This window comes from Rhinatrema bivittatum, chromosome 7 (genome assembly GCF_901001135.1).
Source record: "Rhinatrema bivittatum chromosome 7, aRhiBiv1.1, whole genome shotgun sequence".
NCBI lineage: Eukaryota > Metazoa > Chordata > Amphibia > Gymnophiona > Rhinatrematidae > Rhinatrema > Rhinatrema bivittatum.
Window position 1 is genome coordinate 766,586 of NC_042621.1, and position 21,164 is coordinate 787,749.

The 21,164-nt window shown below is 45.4% G+C and overlaps 1 protein-coding gene across 1 annotated transcript in view; it reads left to right on the forward strand.

Moving 5' to 3' along the window:
- The window catches only part of CA5A (carbonic anhydrase 5A), a 37,356-nt gene that overhangs the window by 9,999 nt on the left and 6,193 nt on the right, over positions 1–21,164 (forward strand). Inside the window, 4 exon segments of the mRNA XM_029608028.1 lie at positions 5,024–5,142; positions 6,793–6,888; positions 7,961–8,023; positions 9,191–9,346. Coding sequence (XP_029463888.1) covers positions 5,024–5,142; positions 6,793–6,888; positions 7,961–8,023; positions 9,191–9,346 — 434 coding nt within the window.

Genomic DNA, 21,164 nt, shown 5'->3' on the forward strand with positions numbered 1-21,164 from the left:
ACCCGATGTTCCAGGGCTACACGGTTCACCTCCCAGTTGCCAGCGGAAGTATGGATCCAACTCCTATGGTGGCTACAAGAAGACATCTGAGCAAGGGAGTAAGGCTATCCCCACCGACCTGTGTCTTGCTCACCACGGATGCGAGCCTACAAGGGTGGGGAGCCCACTGCCAGGAACTGAAGGCCCAGGGGCAATGGGACAAGGAAAAGTCGGGATGGAACATCAACTGATTGGAAGCTCGGGTAGTCAGAGTAGCCTGCCTACGACTGAGTCACAGACTCCGAGGAGAATCTGTCAGTCATGTCAAACAACGCCACAACAGTGGCCTACATCAACCGCCAGGGAAGAACCAGGAGCCAACAGGTGTCATTGGAAATAGACACCCTAATGACGTGGACGGAAGCAAACCTGCAAGGAATCTCGGCTGCTTACATCGCGGGAAAAGACAGCGTCACTGTGGATTACCTCAGCAGAGGAAGTCTAGACCAGGGGAATGGAGGCTGTCAACCACAGCCTTCCAGTTGACAATAGAGCCTGGGGAACCCCAGCCATGGATCTTCTAGCAACCCAGACCAACACCCAAGTCACCAACTTCTTCAGTCGCAGACGAGACCCTCAATCCCAGGGGATCAATGCCCTCATCCAAACCTGGCCACAGGAAGACTTGCTGTACGCCTTTCCTCCATGGCCACTACTGAGCGGGATCATCCACAAGATAGAACACCACAGGGGGCTAGTACTTCTAGTGGCCCCGGACTGGCTAAGAAGGCCGTGGTACGCAGACATGCGAAGACGTATGGCAGGGAACCCTCCTGTGTCTACCTCCACACAGGGATCTGCTCCAGCAAGGACCGATCCTCCACGAAGACCCAATTCTATTCTCTCTTATGGTCTGGCCATTGAGAGGACTCGCCTGAAGAAGAGCAGATACTCGAGGGCAGTGACTGACACCTTGCTCCGAGCACACAAGTTTTCCACATCTTTAACTTTATATACGAATATTGAGAATATTCGAAGCCTGGTGTGAAGACCGTGACATCCTTCCGCGGTCTTCACACCAGAATTCCTGCAGGACGGCTTGAAGAAGGGGTTGTCTCTCAACTCCATCAAGGTCCAACTGGCAGCGCTGGCCTGCTTCAGAGCCAAGGTGGACGGCATCAGTCTATCTTCTCATCCAGACATCTCCCGCTTCCTGAGGAGCGGTCACCGACCACCACTAAAGTGGCTGGTACCCCTATGGAATCTCAATCTAGTACTCGACTTCCTAGCGGGAGCTTCTTTCAGACCCACACGTGGTCTGTGCCTACAGCTTCTGACCTTGAAGACTGCATTCCTAGTGGCAATATGTTCAGCCCGTCGCATTTCCGAAATTCAAGCACTATCCTGTCTGGAACCATTCCTCAGATTCACACCGGGATCCATACAGCTATGCACTGTCCCCTCCTTCCTTCCTTCCAAAGGTGGCTTCTCATTTCAATCTAAACCAAACCATCTCACTGCCATCTCCAGTCGAGCATAAGGACTCGGAAAACTCACGCCTTCTATGGCATCTTAACTTCGGCAGACTCCTAATCCGATACCTGGAAAGATCGGAATCCATACGAAAGACGGACCACCTATTCGTTCTTCACAGTGGGAAGAAACAAGGGGAAGCAGCTTCACGGGCAACTATAGCCCGCTGGATCAAAGAAGTAATCAAGGCGGCCTACGTAAAGGCAGGCAAGCCTCCACCTCTACATGTCAAGGCCCATTCCACAAGGGCCCAGGCAGTGTCCTGGGCAGAAACAAAGAAGTTGTCACCCGCCGAGATCTGTCAGGCGGCGACGTGGTCCTCCATTCACACCTTCTCGAGGTTCTACCACCTGGATGTTCAGGCCAGGGAGGATACAGCATTTGCAAGGGCAGTACTAAGTGGGCCATGGGCAACCTCCCACCCAGTTCGGGAGTAGCTTTTGTACATCCCATGGGTCCTGAATCCATCTGGCTACATGCTAGGAAATAGAGAAATTACTTACCTGATAATTTCATTTTCCTTAGTGTAGAGAGATGGACTCAGTATCCCACCTACGGCTGCCTCAAAATATGGAAACCTTGGGTGACAACTCCCGAGAGCAAGACAAACAAGGGTAAGCCAGACGTTACTCCTAGTCAAGACACCCATAGTTACCGGGTGTCGGCATTTCTCGGTTGAGGACACTGGCGGTCTCCAGCTAGAATTCACGCCAATTAGTTCAAATTAACCAAGTTAATTAAGTTATCAAAACACACACATATCCACTATTGCTTTTCGAGGAGAATACTGAAGAGCAGAGCTTCCTGCATGGGTATATGTAGTACTGACGTCAGATTGAAATCTGACTCCGTCTCCAATTGCTATCAGGAGCACACTATCCATTGGTCCTGAGTCCATCTGTCTACAGTAAGGAAAACGAAATTATCAGGTAAGTAATTTCTCCATTAAATTAAAACACACATATAAGCAAAAATAAACATACATGAGTATGTGAACATTACAGACAATGTAAATAATAAGGAATATAAATCAATACACAAAACGTAACTCACACATTATTGCACAAAAAACATGTATTTGTGTGGAGACATCATAATGGCATGTAGAAACATAAAAAATGGAGTTCACAGGACGATGGGATGTGTCAGTGAATGAAGACATTTAGTGCCTATGTAGAGACATGTTATTACATCATTGTAAAGTGATCACTCCAATTGATAAAGTGATGTGCAATTATATTATGGATGTTGTAAAGCAGACAACTTGGTGTTAGTAAAAAGCATATCAGTAGATGAAAGATATTTTAAAAGTGAATATAAGAAGAAACAAAAAAGAAGAAAAAGGACCGCTTACTACATGTCAGCAGGGTACATATTGCGAGGTTTGACTCACGCTCTTTCTATCAAGCTATATAAATATATCATTTGTACTCAGTTTAAATCCTTTAAAAAAAAAAAGGGTAAATAAGCCAAAAATTAAAATAAATAAGCAGTAAAACATGTTTAATTTTTGGTTTATTTTGATCTTTTTAAATATTAAAACAAATTAAAAACAAGTATATCTAAAAACCTCGGCGGCGGATTTTCAAAGGGTTATGCGCGTAACCCTTTAAAACCCTCTCCTGCGAGCTCCGAGCCTATTTTTCATAGGCTCGGTGATGCACGCAAGCCCCGGGACATGCATATATCCCGGGGCTTTGAAAAAGGGGCGTGGGTGGGGCTCTGGTCTGGGGGCGGGACCAAGGAATCCAGCACGGTGGCCATGCCGGAGAATCGTGCACTGGCAGCCGGCAGGCGTAACTTAAGACAACAAAGATAGGGGAGGGATTTAGGTAGGGCTGGGGGCGGGTTAGATAGGGGAAGGTAGGGGGGGAGTGAAGGGAATGGGGAAAGCCATCGGGGCTCCCCTAGGGTTCGGTGTGCACCCCCTTGCGTGTGCCGACCCCGGATTTTATGACATGCGTGCGGCTGTGCGTGCATGTTATAAAATCGGGCGTAGATTTCTGCACGCCGGGTTACGCGCACAAATCTACGCCCGTGCGCATGTTAGAAAATCTGGCCCTCTGTGTACAGTGGCTTACATTTTCCCTTGATTTCAAATTGTAGTGAAAGAAGAGTGTGCATATAAAATATGAACAATACTAAAATTGCTGGCGGATGAATTTAGTAGCATATTGCTAGCTGATGATATCAAAATGATGATGATGTTAATAGTGCCCCTTACACGCTACAGATAGGATAGCATTTTGATGAATCTAGCTATTAGTTCACAAGATGTTAGCTTTTGTTTCCCGCCTGCGAAGATACAGTGCAACCCGTGTGCTCCGGTAAACCCACCTGAGAGGATCGGAAGTCCCTAGTATGAAACCCGCTAGATCTCACTTTCTCAGTGGCAGCTTCAGAAATCTGGAACTCCCTGCTGTTTGAGATGCGGAGGGCGGGCTGTTTAGAAACGTACTTACTCTGTTAGGCCTTTTCCCTTTGAGCATGAACCTTAATATTATTTATCTATAATGCCGTGATTAGAATTCTATGAATGTTCTCTTATTCACTGTCTTGGGTCTTTGCTGGTATAGAAATCTTAATAAATAATAAAGGTTTGCCAAATAAACTGAAACTGATTTTAACTGACAAGTAGCCCAGAATGGATGTTTTTAAGAACTAAATAACATGCAACGTTGAGATGGAAATAGATTTGATATCGAAGCTCTCAATCTCTCGTGAACAGGGATGCCCATCTTCATTACACAACACGTGGAAAGTTCAGCAAACCGGTTTTCTGAATTACTCGCCCCGAGTCCTGTGCTTGTAATCTAAAAAGAAGCCAAAGCTAGTTACACTTTTCTCTGGATCCGGGGTTTCCATTCGCTGGGCAGCTTCCCCTTAGTAAAGGAGCTTCCTTAGATAGGCAGTTTAGCATCTGAAGGCCTTTGAGATCATTATCGAGTCTTATCACTACCACCTAAAGCTATGAAAAGGGGCAGAATAGTCAGAAGCTTCTCAACCTGTGTTGCTTTGACCACCAAGAGAGGCTTACGTAGCTTTCAGCCATTCCTTCTTAGGATCGGGAGCAGGTGGCTCTGTCCGGTCCTCTTGCCGGGAACAGATTCTAAAACCAGCAGTTTTCTAAACAAGAGTGAAGCTTGCCTGGTGCAGCGGGTAGATGTGTCCATCCTGTGGGACTTCTCTTAATACTTAGGGACCTGTTCTCTTCTCTGTGGTTTTTTTTTACAAGGCAAGCCCTCCTCATCTGAACATGAACCTGCCATCTGTCATTTAGCCGTAATCAGATCTTATCGTTCATCATCCGATGGGTAGAAGTGGAGGGGAAGGGAACAGAGGCAGTGAGGCACAGCAGGGAATGGAGGGGCTCCTTCAGTAGTTGAGAATATTTGCCTTCAGATTGTCCTATGGCAATGATTTGTCTGATCAGAGTGTAAATTCCTCCCCCCACCATTAGACAAACATCAGTTTTGAGTAAATGAATTTTTTTTTTCTTTTAAACTTACAGTGATCACTGGGGGACCCCTGAATCACAACTTCAGGCTAAAGCAGTTCCATTTTCACTGGGGAGCACTAAATGACTGGGGTTCAGAGCACACCGTGGACAAGAAAGTGTTCCCAGCGGAGGTACGTGGACATGACCAGGAACGTGTACGCGTGCTAGAGGAGAGCCGATCGAATGCTCGTAATGCAAATGAAGTGATGAAGCCCAACAGGGCTGAGCTGGTAACTTTTCTAAATGTTGGCTCTGATCACGATGTGATGCGAGAGGCTGAGAAATGTTCACAGTTTACACAGGGAAAACGTGTTAAAGTGCCACACGGTATTGCTGAGCTTTGCGGTGGATCCTATGAGGTGGTCACAGCCCTTAAGGAAGCCCAGTGATCTGGGATAGAGGATGGATGGGATTCTTACCTCCTGAAGCAGAAAAGGTTGGAACCACTGGATAAAAACAAAAAAAAAACCCAGCCTTGATTCACAAAGCATTTTTCCCCTCATAGGCAAAGAAAGGGAGAAACACATGGGTAAACAAGACTCCTAGCCTCTCTTTCTAACGGAATATTTATAGTGAAACATTGGCTTAAGGCCAACTGAGCAAGCGATACCTGTTTTACACTGCCGAGAGCTACAATGATGTATAGTGGCCATGAACCAAGTTCTGAGTCATAATAGTAAATCTTCTTAGCAGGAAGAGTGGCCTAGTGGTTAGAGCACTGCCTTTTGATTTGGGGACGTGCTGGAAGATGAGTTCGGGACTGTTCTTTGCTGTGTGTGAGACCTTGGGCCGATGGCTTTTCAGGCGGCTGCAATCTGGGGCTCTCAGGACAGTCGTCTGCTGCTTAACCCCGTGGCTGGACGTGCCAGGCTTAAGCCTGATGCAATATGGGGATTAGCGTGTCCAAAAGGCGTGTCCAATCAAGCACGTAGCTGATGGCGCTCATCACATGCAAATTCTCTGTAGATGAGGTGATTAGCCTGCAAAGCCAAAAATTGCCATGCAGCTAAGGCGCCCATTTTAACGTGGGTAATTTGACGCCTGCCTGGGAACAGGCATTAAAGTATGCCGGGCTCACGAACACCCCCCCCAAAACCAAAAATCCTGCTTTCTGGGATTCCTCCTATTAGTATCATTGCAATACTAAATAGGGGGAACCATAGAAAGCAGAATCGTGCCATGCTCAAGGGTTCACGAAGAAAAACTCTGCTCTCTGTGGTTCCTTCTGTTAGTATTGTCGCGATACAGTAGGAGGAACCACACAGCAGCATCCTCAAGTTCTGGCCCGATTTGAAGGAGTGAATACGTTAATGTTATGTGTTCACTCCTTCACGTGTCGGTGAAAGGACTAATCCCCTTTCAGAAGGCTGTCCTGAAAGTATCAGTGAAAAGGACCAATGGGGAACAACCTTGCCAGGAAGGGAGTGGGGGAAGGAGCACTGGCCAGGCTGTTGTGGACGCAGGGCCACTCTCCTGGGTGCCCGATGCAGAGCACCGGGGACGCACAAATTATCGATTGCATGTCTCTCTTAGTGCAGCAGTTCATTTACCTTTTGCATCGAGCACCCAGAGGAGGGGGACGTGCATGCATTCAAAAAAAGTGCGGCCAGTTTGGATACATGTCTTTTACGCTATGATATTGCATTGGCCTATAGGTGTCCTGTGCCTCCAAGATCCAAACTGAGAACAAGGTACAGAAGAAGTGAAGCCAAATAGTCCCTCAAGTCTAAAGCCAGGATGAGCAGATTGTGGTTTTCACGTACCTTTTTTATGTTTTTCAGCTTCATTTAGTGCATTGGAATTCTGACCTGTACAAAAGCTTTGAAGAAGCCATCATGGAGGAGAATGGTTTGGCAGTCATCGGAGTATTTTTGAAGGTAATATGTTTCTAGGTTTCAGCTCATAGGTCCGGATGCTGGCTCTACACTGCTTTTCTAGGTCCCCAGGCTGGCCAAGGCAGAGAATTTTGCAGAGGGATTTGTTCACAGCCCCCTAGCAGGGGGATGGGGTATCCTCTGTCATCGTGCAACAGCACCACCTAGCAAATTCAGGGCTCATGATTACAGGTACCGGAATGAGCCCTGGCGATTGTCCCCGACCCTGGACTGTTGCTGCAATGACCAGACGCGGTGCGTTGAGGGCCAGTGTATAGAACAGGGGTAAAATCTTTGCGTAGTTGTGAAGAAAGGCGTCTTGCACCAGATCGGAGCCCCAGTTTTGATTTAAGCTGGAGAAAGCCAGACATACGAACATGCCATGCTGGGTCAGACCAAGGGTCCATCAAGCCCAGCATCCTGTTTCCAACAGAGGCCAAACCAAGCCCCAAGAACCTGGCAAGTACCCAAAAACTGTCTATTCCATGTAACCATTGCTAATGGCAGTGGCTATTCTCTAAGTGAACTTAATAGCAGGTAATGGACTTCTCCTCCAAGAACTTATCCAATCCTTTTTTAAACACAGCTACACTAACTGCACTAACCACATCCTCTGGCAACAAATTACAGAGTTTAATTGTGCGTTGAGTGAACATGAACTTTCTCCGATTAGTTTTAAATGTGCCACATGCTAACTTCATGGAGCAGTATACAAGGCAAAACTAACTTTGCAAGTTTAAAAAAAAAATCATCTCTTTTTTTGTCTTAATTTAAAACTTACTTCTGATAAAGCAGGAGAAAGTATTTTGTGTGCAGGAATGTGTAATTAGAAATCGGTGAATACCCATACTTGTTCTGAGCAGCAGTAAGCCGTGCTCTGTTGTCACAGGGCACTGACGTACTGCTGGTGAATTGCCGGGAGAAAGCCAGCTGACGTGCCGGCGAGATGGAAGCCTCCTCCTCTGACTCGTTTCCCCAGCCATTGCTTTGCCGCTGCTTCTGGGCGTTTTTCACAGTTTATTCCGTGAGCAGCGTTTTACCATTCTGATCATCCCTTCCCCCTTTCTTTATACAGCTGGGGATCCATCACCCACAACTTCAGAGCGTGATCAATCTGTTCCCATCAATTAAGCACAAGGTAAGTTAGGTTCCTGTGCCATCTGGGCAGAGTAACATTTCACAACATGGATGTGACTTGACCCAGAAATAAGTGATCATGTGAGATGACCTTACTCTTATAACGTTTCTGGATTTGTTCTGTCTAATGCTTTCTTGCAAAGTTTTCTTATGATATTAGACCGTGTGCATTACTTATTATGGTGCAGATCCACTGATAACCGCTTTTAAATTTACTGGTGTATTGATTTAATTGATATTGGATAGAGACTACATAATGGGCGCTAGAACAAGGTCTTATTCTCCATGGATGGGAGTGATAGGAGGAGTTTGGAGAGTTCATCAGCTTGGTTACCAGGCAAAGTTTTGAACTGGAATACCAGTGTGGAATGATACAGGGACTGGACCAGTCCGCGGGAACTGGAATGTAAATAACCCTTCTGCTGCCAGTTTTCCATGTCTGCCACTAGGGGGAGCCATGACATCTCTGTCTGTCGTAATCTGTAAGGTGGAATGCACACTGCAGGAAGTGCAAGCTTCTTAAAGATGTTTGTGAACTAACTGGAAAAACATCTGCATTTCAAATTGGTTCAGCTACTCCTTTTTTAAGAATGACCTTGAAATTCCCTGGAAATTTTACTACAGCTCTTACATTTTTTATTTTTATTTTATTCCCCACAATCTGTGGTGGATTCTCTGGTTCAGGGACTGTGCAGAGTGTTTCTGCGGCTCTGGAGGAGCCGATCGGGTTTTCTTAAACTTGAACCAGGCTGAAATTCATCTGGTTCAAGTGGAGCAGTGGGTTATTCGCCCTTGCTTAGCTCTGTGACGGAGGAGTTAACCCAATCCAAAGGGATTTCAGTCTCCCAACTTTGATCACATGACATGCCTGACCAGTGATCTTCCTTCTATCCTAGCTCTGCAAGCTTCTAGTTAAACCTAAGGAAGCAGCAGGGTTTCTATTGCTCTGCTAGCATGAGACCATCCTAACAGCACCAACACCAGTAGAGTCTGGGATGCAGGTGAAAGGTGTTTGATAATGGGCACCGTCCTAGAGATTCGGGAGCAAAGTTGCCTGGATTGAGAGTGGAGCAGTGAAGAATCCAATACTGGACCCTTCCAGCTTTTCTTCTTGTACAAGGGATGGAATATAACTTTCTTTGACATTACATTTTGATGTTGTTGTTAGGATGCAGTTGCTGCCTTTGGATTCTTTGACCCCTCCTCTCTGATGCCATCCTGCCCAGATTATTGGACCTACGATGGATCCTTGACTACCCCACCCCTGACCGAGTCTGTTACCTGGATTATCAAGAAGAAACCCATAGAGGTCAATGAGAATCAGGTGGGTACTCACAGCTTTGCGGCTCTACTGGATCGCCTTATAATTTTTTGGTGGGGAGGAGAGAAAAGGAAATTGAAGTTTGACATCGGCTTGTGTGTGGGTGTGGGGGGGGTTAACTCTTTATTTACAAACCAACATAAAAAGAATCATTGAAAACGTTTATCATGCATGTGTCTGTATAAAGCGTATCTCCAAAGTACATTAACCCTTCAATATTTAAGAACAGGGCACCACAGAGAGAGTCGCAGAACGACAAAGCTAGCATTCATTAACCTAGAGGTCTTATGATTTCAATAACAAAAGTTCCAGTCTACAGTTGTAACACTTCTCACATCACAATGTAGTACCGATGGAATGTCCCCCGTATATTATTGTATTTATATTGCTCGTTCTTTAACAAATATCGCAGTTACTGAGCGTCTTCGATATCACGTGTTTGGGCTCCCCAATGATCAAGACTAGGGTTTCATTTCCAGAAAGTAGCTAACGTCGCACGAGCAGCTAAGAAAAGCTGCCCCACTAACCCTCTGTAAATGCGAGAGACCAGGGAGCCATTCCATTGGCCCAACGAGCCAGTCAAAGGCGCAGTATAAATGGGACTCCCCAAAATATCCGCAGTTTCCCGGGTGATCTTTCTTCAAAAGCATCTCACCCCCTGGCAATACCACCCCATATGGAGATATGTGCCCACCTCGCTGCACCCTCTCCAACACGTGGTGTCTGACTCAGGGAACAGTTTAGAATAAAAAATGGGAGTATAGTAAGTTCTATGAAGCAGTCCAAATATGTTTTCGCATCAAGCTCTACGCCCAAGTCTGCTTTCCACTTCATCAATTATTGATGCTGCGGTCTCGACGCTATATTTCCCCAACAAATCCCTCAATAAATGAGGGCATACGAGACAGGCTGCCCAGTAGTAAACCTTTTAAATTCAGAAGAATCATTCCACCCTGTTTCTTAGGGAGCCAGAATTGGTTAAGACCGATACGAGCAGGTTTATTCTGTCAAATCTGAGCATCGACCTGTGCAGGTCATCAAATACACGGTCAGGAATATCACATGGGACGTGTTGGAACAAGTGCGGTGGTTTGGGCAGCACCTTCATCTTCAGCAGATTACTCCAGCCCACCCAAAAAAGAGGCAAGTCCACCCAGGCCAGCAAATCATGCCTGATTTTGGTCAGTATGTCACGAGACTTCCTAGAATAAAGAGACTTGAAGTCCCTACGGACATTGATTCCCCCAAATATTTCAGTCCATCCCTATTTTAAAACCCGACAAACGTTCCGGGATACAAGTGCTTTGGACAATTGGAAATATTTCACTTTATAACCAGAAATCTCATCATAGCACGCCAGCTCCTCTAAGAGGGCTGGACCCGAGTCTCGCGGAGTGGTTAAGAATAGGAGCACACCGCCCACATATAAAGAAACAGTATGCATCTGTCTGCCCCCTCGAAATCCAGAAATCACGGGGTTGCTCCGAATCGCCTCAGCCAGTGGCTCTATCGCCCCTTTGAAGCGAATACCACAGGGTCCCTGCCCTCAGCCTGTTCATAGCAGCCAGACAAACCTGTATGTTGTTCCTCCGGGTCCTCTTCTCGAGATCATCATCAATTTTTTACTGTAGCTGCCGTTTGCACCCGATGCAACTTGTCGGGCTTAGCTCGCATACCGGTTACTGTATCCTCTAGATCAGACACTCTGGTTTCTACTTCGTCTGGTCTTACTGTGTCAACCAACTGGGCTTATCTTGTCAACTACGATGCCCAGTCTTGTGTCCAATCGCTTAGTGATTTTTAAAGCAAAAGCCTCCAATAAATTAGATACCTCCTGTTGCGTCGATCAGCAAGTCATCGCATTCCGTCGCCTGATTTCTGCCGTCTCTTCCAGATCAGGGGTACTAGATTTGAGCACTTTTCTCATCCTACAGCTGTACTCAGCCCATACTTCGGGAATAGAGCTTTGCCCTGATACTTCCAGACAGGTTGCAAAACTGTGGCCTTGGTATAATTTTAGGATATGTTTCTTAATAGGCACCGGGGGAGTGAAACCCTCTACACTCTGTCCCCTGTCGGTCCATAACCAAAAGTTGTGTGTTTGATATAAAATGAATGTTACCTAATGTAGGAGTGGGGGGAGGGGGGGTCAGGATGAAAAAAGTTGAGAAATTGTAAATGTTGGATTGATGTCCATGTTCCATAATGAATCAATAAACAAGGTTTGAATTAAACCCTATGGGGTAGATTTTATAAATTTGCGCACACGCGTACTTTTATTCGCGCGATTTCAATAGATACGCGCGTAGCCATTAAAATCCGGGGTTGGTGCGCGCAAGGCTGCCCAAAATCGGCAGCCTGCGCGTGCCGAGCCGCGCAGCCTGCCTCAGTTCCCTCCGAGGCCGCTCCGAAATTGGGAGCGGCCTCGGAGGGAACTGCCCCGGGACGCAGGTCTGCGCGAGTCTTAATGGGAACCTCAGAGATGGTATATCCCCGGTTCTCAGAGACTTACACTGGCTCCCAGTGAAGTGGAGGGGTAAATTCAGGCTGCTAACCATTGCATTCAAACTTATGCATAACCTTTCCCCTGGCATGTTAGGGGACCTTATTATGCCTCCTCGAGGCAGGCGTAACTTTGCGCACGCCATGTTTCCGGTCCGGGGGCTGGTCCGGAGACTGCGGCCATGCCCCTGACGCGTCCCGGGGCCTTGTGCGCGCCGGAAGCCTATGCAAGATAGACTCAGCGCATGCAGGTGGGGTTTTGGGGTAGGTTTTCTGGGGTTACGCGCGTAACCCTCTGGAAATCTACCCCTATATTCTTTATTTAAAAGCTTTTATTCCGCAGCCTCCATAAACTGTTCGGCACGGATTACAGTATAACAATCATAAAATCACATCAGACAAACATATACAAACAAAATAAAACATCACTTACAAACTTTCTCATTAAAACAGGTATTTTAATAGTAGATATCCCACTTCACTCAAAAGCCGCCTCAAAACAAATACTGCCTTCAGAGCTTTTCTGAAAGCTTTGAAATCTTGTACTTGTCGCACTTGCACTGGAAGGCTATCCCACTCTTTAGGTGCAATAGCAAAAAAACACGCCTTCTAGTCTTAACCCATTTAAATTGTTTCACTGGTGGAATGTCTAGCGACTGTAAATTCTCAGATCTTAATGCGTGCGCTGGAGTATAACGCATAATAAGGTCCCCTAACATGCCAGGGGAAAGGTTATGCATAAGTTTGAATGCAATGGTTAGCAGCCTGAATTTACCCCTCCACTTCACTGGGAGCCAGTGTAAGTCTCTGAGAACCGGGGATATACCATCTCTGAGGTTCCCATTAAGACTCGTGCAGCCAAATTTTGTACTAACTGGTTGGTATCAAGGTGGATTGTGAGCCCAGATCTTCTGATGTTATCACCTCTCCATTTTCCGTTAGTCCCGCCATTGCCATTTCTTCTCCCTCTGACACACCTCCCGTTTCCTCTCCACCTTTAAGATAAGAGTATCTGCTGAGATCCGTGCCTTTTCTTCTAGAAGACATGTGGGTGAGTGGTAAGCAAGGTCACACAACTCTGTATTTCCACCTAATGGGGGGGATGGAGGGCGATTCGCTCTAATGTTAGCTCGGGAGCTCCCTTCTCAGGCTGCCATTCCTCCCTGTGACGTCACCCGACTCTGCCGCGGCTACATGTTCTGATTGTGAGATTACACAATTTTGTGGATAAACACCTAACCCTTAATGTGGCTAGGATAACAGGATCTCTTACCTACTAGTGTGTTAAGATAATAGTCTTTCAAGACTTTTTTCCCTGCAAATACAATGTCAAAAGCAAGCTTTCATGGCAGTGAAATGCGAATTGCAAAACGTTGGCACTCACTATGCCATGCCACATTCTGCCTGCCTGTGAGTGACTGTCGACAATAAAACCACTATTTGTGTTACAGTTAGGGGCGTTGAGAAGTTACTGGATTCCTTTCAGTAGGATACTTTCGTTTGATTCAGCGTAACCTTTGAAATCTAATTTGATGATGCTGTGTGTGCTATGATTGGCGGGAACAGCTTTACAGATTATGATTGCTTTACTGGAGGACATTTAAATTTGGTGACTCTCCTCTGTCTTAGCTTGGAGAGCAGCCTTCAGGGGAGTTGCTATCTAGTTTGCCATCTACAGTATGCCTCTCCTGTCCTTGTTTCTGCTAAATATGATTAGCTGGGGTGATAATTTGCTCTTCAGTCAATGCCTGGCAGCTATTGTATCATAGTACAGACCACGATGGATGTCCACAAATAAGTGTGTATGTTTGCTTTAGCCGGCTAAAATGCTGGTGATGGGGAGTTTTACTGCTCGTTCTTTCTCTACAAAGACTATGATCATTTGGCCTATTGCTGTCCTAGAATATTCAGCTATCAACACATCAACTATCTGTAGTGACCTCATCCTTCTTCTTAGCCTGGGCCTTTTTCAGCTTCGATGGCAATGTTTCTCTTTGCTACGACACCACTTCTATTCCTGGTTTAGTTCTCCACAGGTCATCTCCACCATGGATGCTTGCTGAACTTCTCTCTACGATTTGACATTTTTTCACATCAGAAACCACTATACATTCTCTGTAGGTTGCAATCCTATGATGGGATGTTATATATGTTCATATGATGGTTGTAGGGCTTCCCTGACTCTCTTTTCCTTACTGTGTCATGTTTGGGGGTACTGAGGGGTCCCCAGGGGAATGGGTGAGAGTTTGGGCAGGCTTTTTCATATTTAGTGTGGCGAATCCTCTAGTCCCGATCTAGGACCCACTGGAGGGTATTAGACTGTTGTAACATACAATATGTGGTTAATTGCATCTTTGGGAAGGTCTGGTAGTTAGACAGGTTTTTACACTGTTAGTCATTTTTCAAATATGTGAGATTCTACCCATGGGTAATTGGAGTGAGCGTGCTTTTCAGGGTTTGGTGGTTTTAGGGGAGGGGGGCCATGTTTAGGTTTGGTTTTACAGGGTTGGTGGCTTGGGGCTTTGGCGTAAAAAGCGTAGTGTGGGATCATTTCAGACTACATAATGTTAGATCATTTTGCATCATAGCAACATACATGATTATTGATGAAATGATTTTTGTTCTCACTTCTCATCCTTTTATAATGTTGGGTTCGAATGTTACAAGAATAGACATTCGCATCATTTTGTTTCCTTATTTCTGAATCTATGCTTGAGTGTTAAGAATATGGCTGGTGATGTTAAGTGCATATCTCTTAATGTGAGAGGAATCTCTTCTCCAGTCAAAAGGAAAAGAATATTATAGTTAGCTCGTCGTAATAAAGTGTCCTATTTTTGAAGAAAAGCCCTTAACTAGTAGTGAACATGAGAAGTTAAAAGGGGGTTGGGTTGGAGCAATTTATTACTCTTCTTATAATTCAAGAAGCCGTGATGGTTGCATACTGGTGGACAAATCGCCCCCTTTGCTGGTCAGGTGCCCAGTACCTGATGCACAAGGTCGAAGTGTTATACTGGACTGTTCTTTATACTCTGAGGGGCCGATGCAGCATCACGTGCAGTAAAACAGGTCGTATTGAGCACCTGTTTTACCGCGCACACAGCCACCTCGTCTGGGCACCCGATGCAATGTTATGACTTGCCGTGCTAAAAAAAAGGACGCGCTAGGGAGAAATCGTGCGTCCCTAGCACTCAAATGCATCGGGCGCCCAGGAGACATGAGGGAGGTGGGGAAGTGGACAAGGTGTCTGTGTACTTTGTGTAGCTATGGAATTTGGGGCTAACTTTGTGCCCGGCAACGTTGTCGTTTGTCCACACATCAGGAAAACCATTTTCAGTTTATAAATTAAAAGTTCCATATACTGCACCCAAGTTTAGCCAACTGGAGACTTGGACTTTTTCTGTATAGTGATTTTTTAAATAAAGTTTTCATAACCTGGAGGATCAGACTGTTGATTTTGCATGATGTATGTATGTCTCATGACTGAGGGAAAGTAGCATGTAATCCAAAAGTACCAGAGTGGACCTGTAAAACTAAAATGCATGTGCCGGGGTCACTGAGTTGCCTGCTGAATGCTGTCACAAGTGGAAACCCCCCTTGTGACAGTATATTTGGATTTTCAGAAGGCGTTTGACAAAGTCCCTCATGAGAGGCTTCTACGAAAACTAAAAAGTCATGGGATAGGAGGCGATGTCCTTTCGTGGATTACAAACTGGTTAAAAGACAGGAAACAGAGAGTAGGATTAAATGGTCAATATTCTCAGTGGAAAAGGGTAAACAGTGGAGTGCCTCAGGGATCTGTCCTTGGACCGGTGCTTTTCAATATATTTATAAATGATCTGGAAAGGAATACGAGTGAGGTTATCAAATTTGCGGATGATACAAAATTATTCAGAGTAGTTAAATCACAGGCAGACTGTGATACATTACAGGAGGACCTTGCAAGACTGGAAGATTGGGCATCCAAATGGCAGATGAAATTTAATGTGGACAAGTGCAAGGTGTTGCACATAGGGAAAAATAACCCTTGCTGTAGTTACACGATGTTAGGTTCCATATTAGGAGCTACCACCCAGGAAAAAGATCTAGGCATCATAGTGGATAATACTTTAAAATCGTCGGCTCAGTGTGCTGCGGCAGTCAAAAAAGCAAACAGAATGTTAGGAATTATTAGGAAGAGAATGGTTACTAGAATGGAAAATGTCATAATGCCTCTGTATCGCTCCATGGTGAGACCACACCTTGAATACTGTGTACAATTCTGGTCGCCGCATCTCAAAAAATATATAATTGCGATGGAGAAGGTACAGAGAAGGGCGACCAAAATGATAAGGGGGATGGAACAGCTCCCCTATGAGGAAAGGCTGAAGAGGTTAGGGCTGTTCAGCTTGGAGAAGAGACGGCTGAGGGGGGATCTGATAGAGGTCTTTAAGATCATGAGAGGTCTTGAACGAGTGGATGTGACTCGGTTATTTACACTTTCGAATAATAGAAGGACTAGGGGGCGTTCCATGAAGTTAGCAAGTAACACATTTATGACTAATCGGAGAAAATTCTTTTTCACTGAATGCACAATTAAGCTCTGGAATTTGTTGCCAGAGGATGTGGTTAGTGCAGTTAGTGTAGCTGGGTTCAAAAAAGGTTTGGATAAGTTCTTGGAGCAGAAGTCCATTAATGGCTATTAATCAATTATACTTAGGGAATAGCCCCTGCTTTTAATTGCATCAGTAGCATGGGTTCTTCTAAGTGTTTGGGTAATTGCCAGGTTCTTGTGACCTGGTTTTTGGCCTCTGTTGGAAACAGGATGCTGGGCTTGATGGACCCTTGGTCTGTCCCAGCATGGCAATTTCTTATGTTCTTATGCTCTCCTCTTGCTGCACACACAGACTTGACTCGCAGTATGACTTATTGCCAACTCCAGGGCTGGTGGTAAATTTTCCTTGTTGAAAAGGGTGCATTGGGCAACTAGCAATTTTCTGCATTGGGGTGATAGCTAATAGCCTTACCTACATGGAACTTACATGTGATGAGCGCTGTTAACTACGCTTTTGTTTGGGCGCGTGTTTTGCACATGCTAATCTCCTTATTGCATCTGGAGTTAATCTAACGCTTTGAAAACACGTGTCCAACCACGTGTTAACCTGTGCACTGGGCTGGGCACACGTTATTGCATTGGCCTGTGAATGCTTTACTTTAATGTATATGGCCCTGATCACGAACAAGCTATATTTTACAAGTGCCGGACTGACACTGTTGATTTTAGGTTTGAGTGGCCATGCATAGGGGGTGATTGGAATGGATGTATGAATCCCTTCCTGGACAAATCTGTTGTACCTGAAAATGTTAACAGCTCTGATCCTGATAATATGGATCTTATTTCCACTTTGAATTTAGGTGATATATGGTGTCTTACTCATATATCGGATAGAATTTGTACAGTAGATTAAACTACTTTCTCTGTATGCCAAATTTTGTTTCCATTATTGTGGACAGAAAGATCCTTGCCTGTACTACATCTGACCATAGCCCCATTGAGACCACAATTCATCTCACTAATTTAAAGCCTCCTATCTTTAATTGGCACCTCAATACATCTATTTTGAGAGAGAAACAATTTCAAAGCCTGGTAAGAGAGGCGGTTACTGAATTTAATGATCATTATCCTGAATAAGATTATATACCAGTGCTGAGATGGGCAACCTTCAAAGCTGTCTACATGGTAGGATAATTAGTTATGCAAGCTTTGTTTTTAAAAAAAAAAAAAAAAAAACAGGCATGAGAAACACAGATGATTTATTAGGCAAGATCAGGCGCTTAGAAGCACAACATGATCAGGATTTTCTCACAGGACAAGCAGGATGGTAGTCCTCAGATATGGGTGACATCACAGGATGGATCCCAATCACAGAACACTAATCCTGCAGCCAGCATGGGTCCCCCTTCAGTCTTCTTCTTTTTTCCGTGCAGCAGTAGCCTCGCAGTTAAGGAGCTCTGTAGAGATTCCTGACAGGAATTTTCCTCACGGAATTATTAAAAGTTAAATTGCCCCACAGGGGTCCCCCTGTTAACTTTTTTCAAGCCACGGTACTCCGGTAAGTTTCTACCCGTTTTCCATCGATTACCGTTGAGTTTGGCCCTCGCGGCCTACTGGCCGTCGACCGTACCACGGCTCAATTTTTTTCTATGGCCATGGCATCGGGGTTCCTTCTGTGCCCGGACGGTACTTGTACCATGGCCATTACAGACCCCTATAAAGTCTGTGTAATGTGTCTTGGAGAAGAGCACGAGATCTTGACCTGCACCAAATGTGCCCTAATGACACCAAAAGATTGCAAGGCCAGAATGGAGAAGATGGAACTACTGTCCCATGCTCAAACCACGACTCCGTCCATTGCATCGACGTCGGCCGAACCGGCACCGTCAACTTCGCATCAGCATCGACCATCGGCCGGTGATCGCCCGGCATAGACGACTTTTCGGCCATCAACACCCTCTACTCCCCCTCAAGACCGAGGGGATCGTAGGGAGAAACATCGCCATCGGCACCAAAAGACTCGGACCATTGAGGGAGCAAAATCATCGACCTCGCCATCGTCCGAGCCGCCATCGAAGAAACCCCATCCAGAAAAGGCACCAACCTTTTTGGCGACCGGGTCACCGAGGCAACCCTCCCCTGATGGGGCATCGGGAGCCACAATGACGCCTTTAATGGTGGTCCCTCCGGCTATGCCTCTGCCTCCTTCTTCTGTTTGGAGCCGGGGCTGCTTGCTCCAGGTCTCCGAGGAAGAACTGGACCGGATGGTTCAGGAGGCCATTGACAAGGCAATGCAACGACTCCAGGTTCCACCAACACCGGTGCCGATAGTGGAACCGACCACCAACCCGATTCTGGCAGCGTTGACACCGCTGCTATCCAGGATGGAAGCGCTTTTCCACCGATGGACCCTGGGTCACCGATGGCTCCAGTGCCCTCCCCGCTTGCTCTGTCATTGGGAGGAGAAACACCGTTCCTCAGCCATCGCCACCGATTCGTCCATCGGCATCGAGCCATCCATCGATGCCCTCAATGCCTGCGCCGAGACCTTCAATGCCTTCATCGGTGCCTCTGGTAATTCCTTCGGAGCCTAGACTGGGGCCTTCAGGTATCCAACCACCCCATCCCCCTCTAGTTCCTAGAGGGACAGGTGCTGATCCTTATGATACCTGGACTGATGACTCTTCACCAGACACCGATGACTTGCCATCACCACCTTCACCCACTGAGTAACCGGTCTCCTGTACGCATTCCCTTCACTTCCACTTCTGTTGGAGGCTTGTCATAAGACGTTGCATGGATTGGAGACCATTTACATTTATTTATTTATTTATTTAAAAACTTTTTTATACCGGCATTCGTAGGACACATCATGTCAGTTTACAAATAACTGAGAAGGAAAGGAAATTACAATGAACAGGGAAGGGGAAAACTGGATGAGTACACAAGTATAAGAGAGGAGAGTTTACAAGCAGCGTTACAACTATTTGCATTCAATTAGGATTAGATATGCAAATGAACTCGCTTGAAATGTTACGAGCTTGGTAACAAGCTGGGCATCCTTTTAACCCAAGCAGTTACAAAAAAAAAAAAAAAACAACAAACAAAACCTGGCAGATCTTACTTAATTTTGGTTAGAAGACATGAGTCAACCCAGCTGAGACTGAACACCTGTTTTTTGCAGTTTTTTTTACAGACCTGTATTCAAGACCCGCCCAAATTAAAACAGATTAAAAGTTTTTTAGACCACCTGGAGTTTTTCCAACCCTCATGGAACTACAATGTGAGGTATTAGTTGCCCCAATATTCTTGCCTGAAATTCAAACAGCCTTACCAGAGGGTAAGTGCCCAGGTCCTGACAGATACCCCATTGATTTTTTTTAAGAAACATCTTTCTCATGTGGTTTCTTTCTTGGTCGCATTTTTTAACTTGGCGGGGTCAACTGAGTCAGCTTGGGAGAACTAGGGGATGCAGCTATTTCTTTGATCCACAAGAAGGAGAAAGAAGCGTTCTTATGTGGGTCATACCGTCCTATATCCTTGCTGAACTCGGACCTTAAAATCTTAGCTAAAATCCTGCAATTTAGGATGAAAAGATTTTTGCTATCTCTGATTCATAAAGACCAGACAGGTTTTGTGAAGGGAAGGCTCTCTACAGCGAATACAAGAGGTTTGTTCGATATTTTGCACTTTTCCAAAAGATATGGACTGCCAGGACTTACTGTTTCTTTAGATTCAGAAAAGGCCTTCAACCGTATAATCTAGCTATAGAGCCGCTGGCGGCTGCTGTTCGTCTAAATCACTTTCAGTTGGGAGGGGTCGTGAGCACGTGACTTCTCTCTACCCTGTTGACATTCTTATAAGTTTGCCTGACTTTCAGACTTGAGGTCCTTCACTTCTTTCACTGCTGGGCCATTAACAGTAATTTGGCTGGATATAAGGTCAACTATGATAAATCAGAGTTCTTCCTGGTCAGGAGGAAAGTTATTCTCCCAGAATGTATGTCCGTTTTTAAACAGGTTCGCAATGGTTTTACCCACCTGGGGATTTTTATACCTAAAGGCTTTAAAGACCTGTTTGCTAAAATCTTTGACCCACTTTTAAAACTTGCAGACTTCAGTGAGCTTGCCTTTATTGTGGGCTGGCCATATAAATTTGTTAAAAATGAATGTCCTTCCAAAATTATTATATTTATTTCAACATGTTCCTTGTTATATACTTAAAAAGGTGTCTGACTCCCTACACAATATGAAGTCCAAACTTATCTGGCACAATAAGCTGGTACACATTAAACTTAGTCAACCATGGGCTCCCTAAGTGGCAAAGTGGTATGACACCCCCTAATTTGCAAATTTACCACTGGGCAGCCCAATTGGTCTGTGTTAAAGTATGGTTTGGATACCACAATGCACTGTGGTCTCATTTCTAATATCTACAAGCTGACATTGTTGATTTGGCTATGTTACTATTTCTTTCTTTGGCATCCCTATTGAGATGTCGAGTGACTAGGGGTAGTCCATTCTGGCGCACACACTTAAAGTGTGGAGCCAGGTCTTGCAGTTTATAGGGACAGACAGGGAGAGTTTTTCCCTGCTAGCCCCTATTTATGGGAATACAAACATCTCAGCTCTTACGTTTTCTAGGGTTTTCAGGGATTGACAATCACATGGCTTATTTTGCTTGGCCGAACTTTGGGAAGATGGGGTTTTTCAGACTTTTGAATCACTTACGAATTTGGACCTACCTGCAAATCACATTAGCTAGCTAAAATTGCGATAAGTCTTGGGA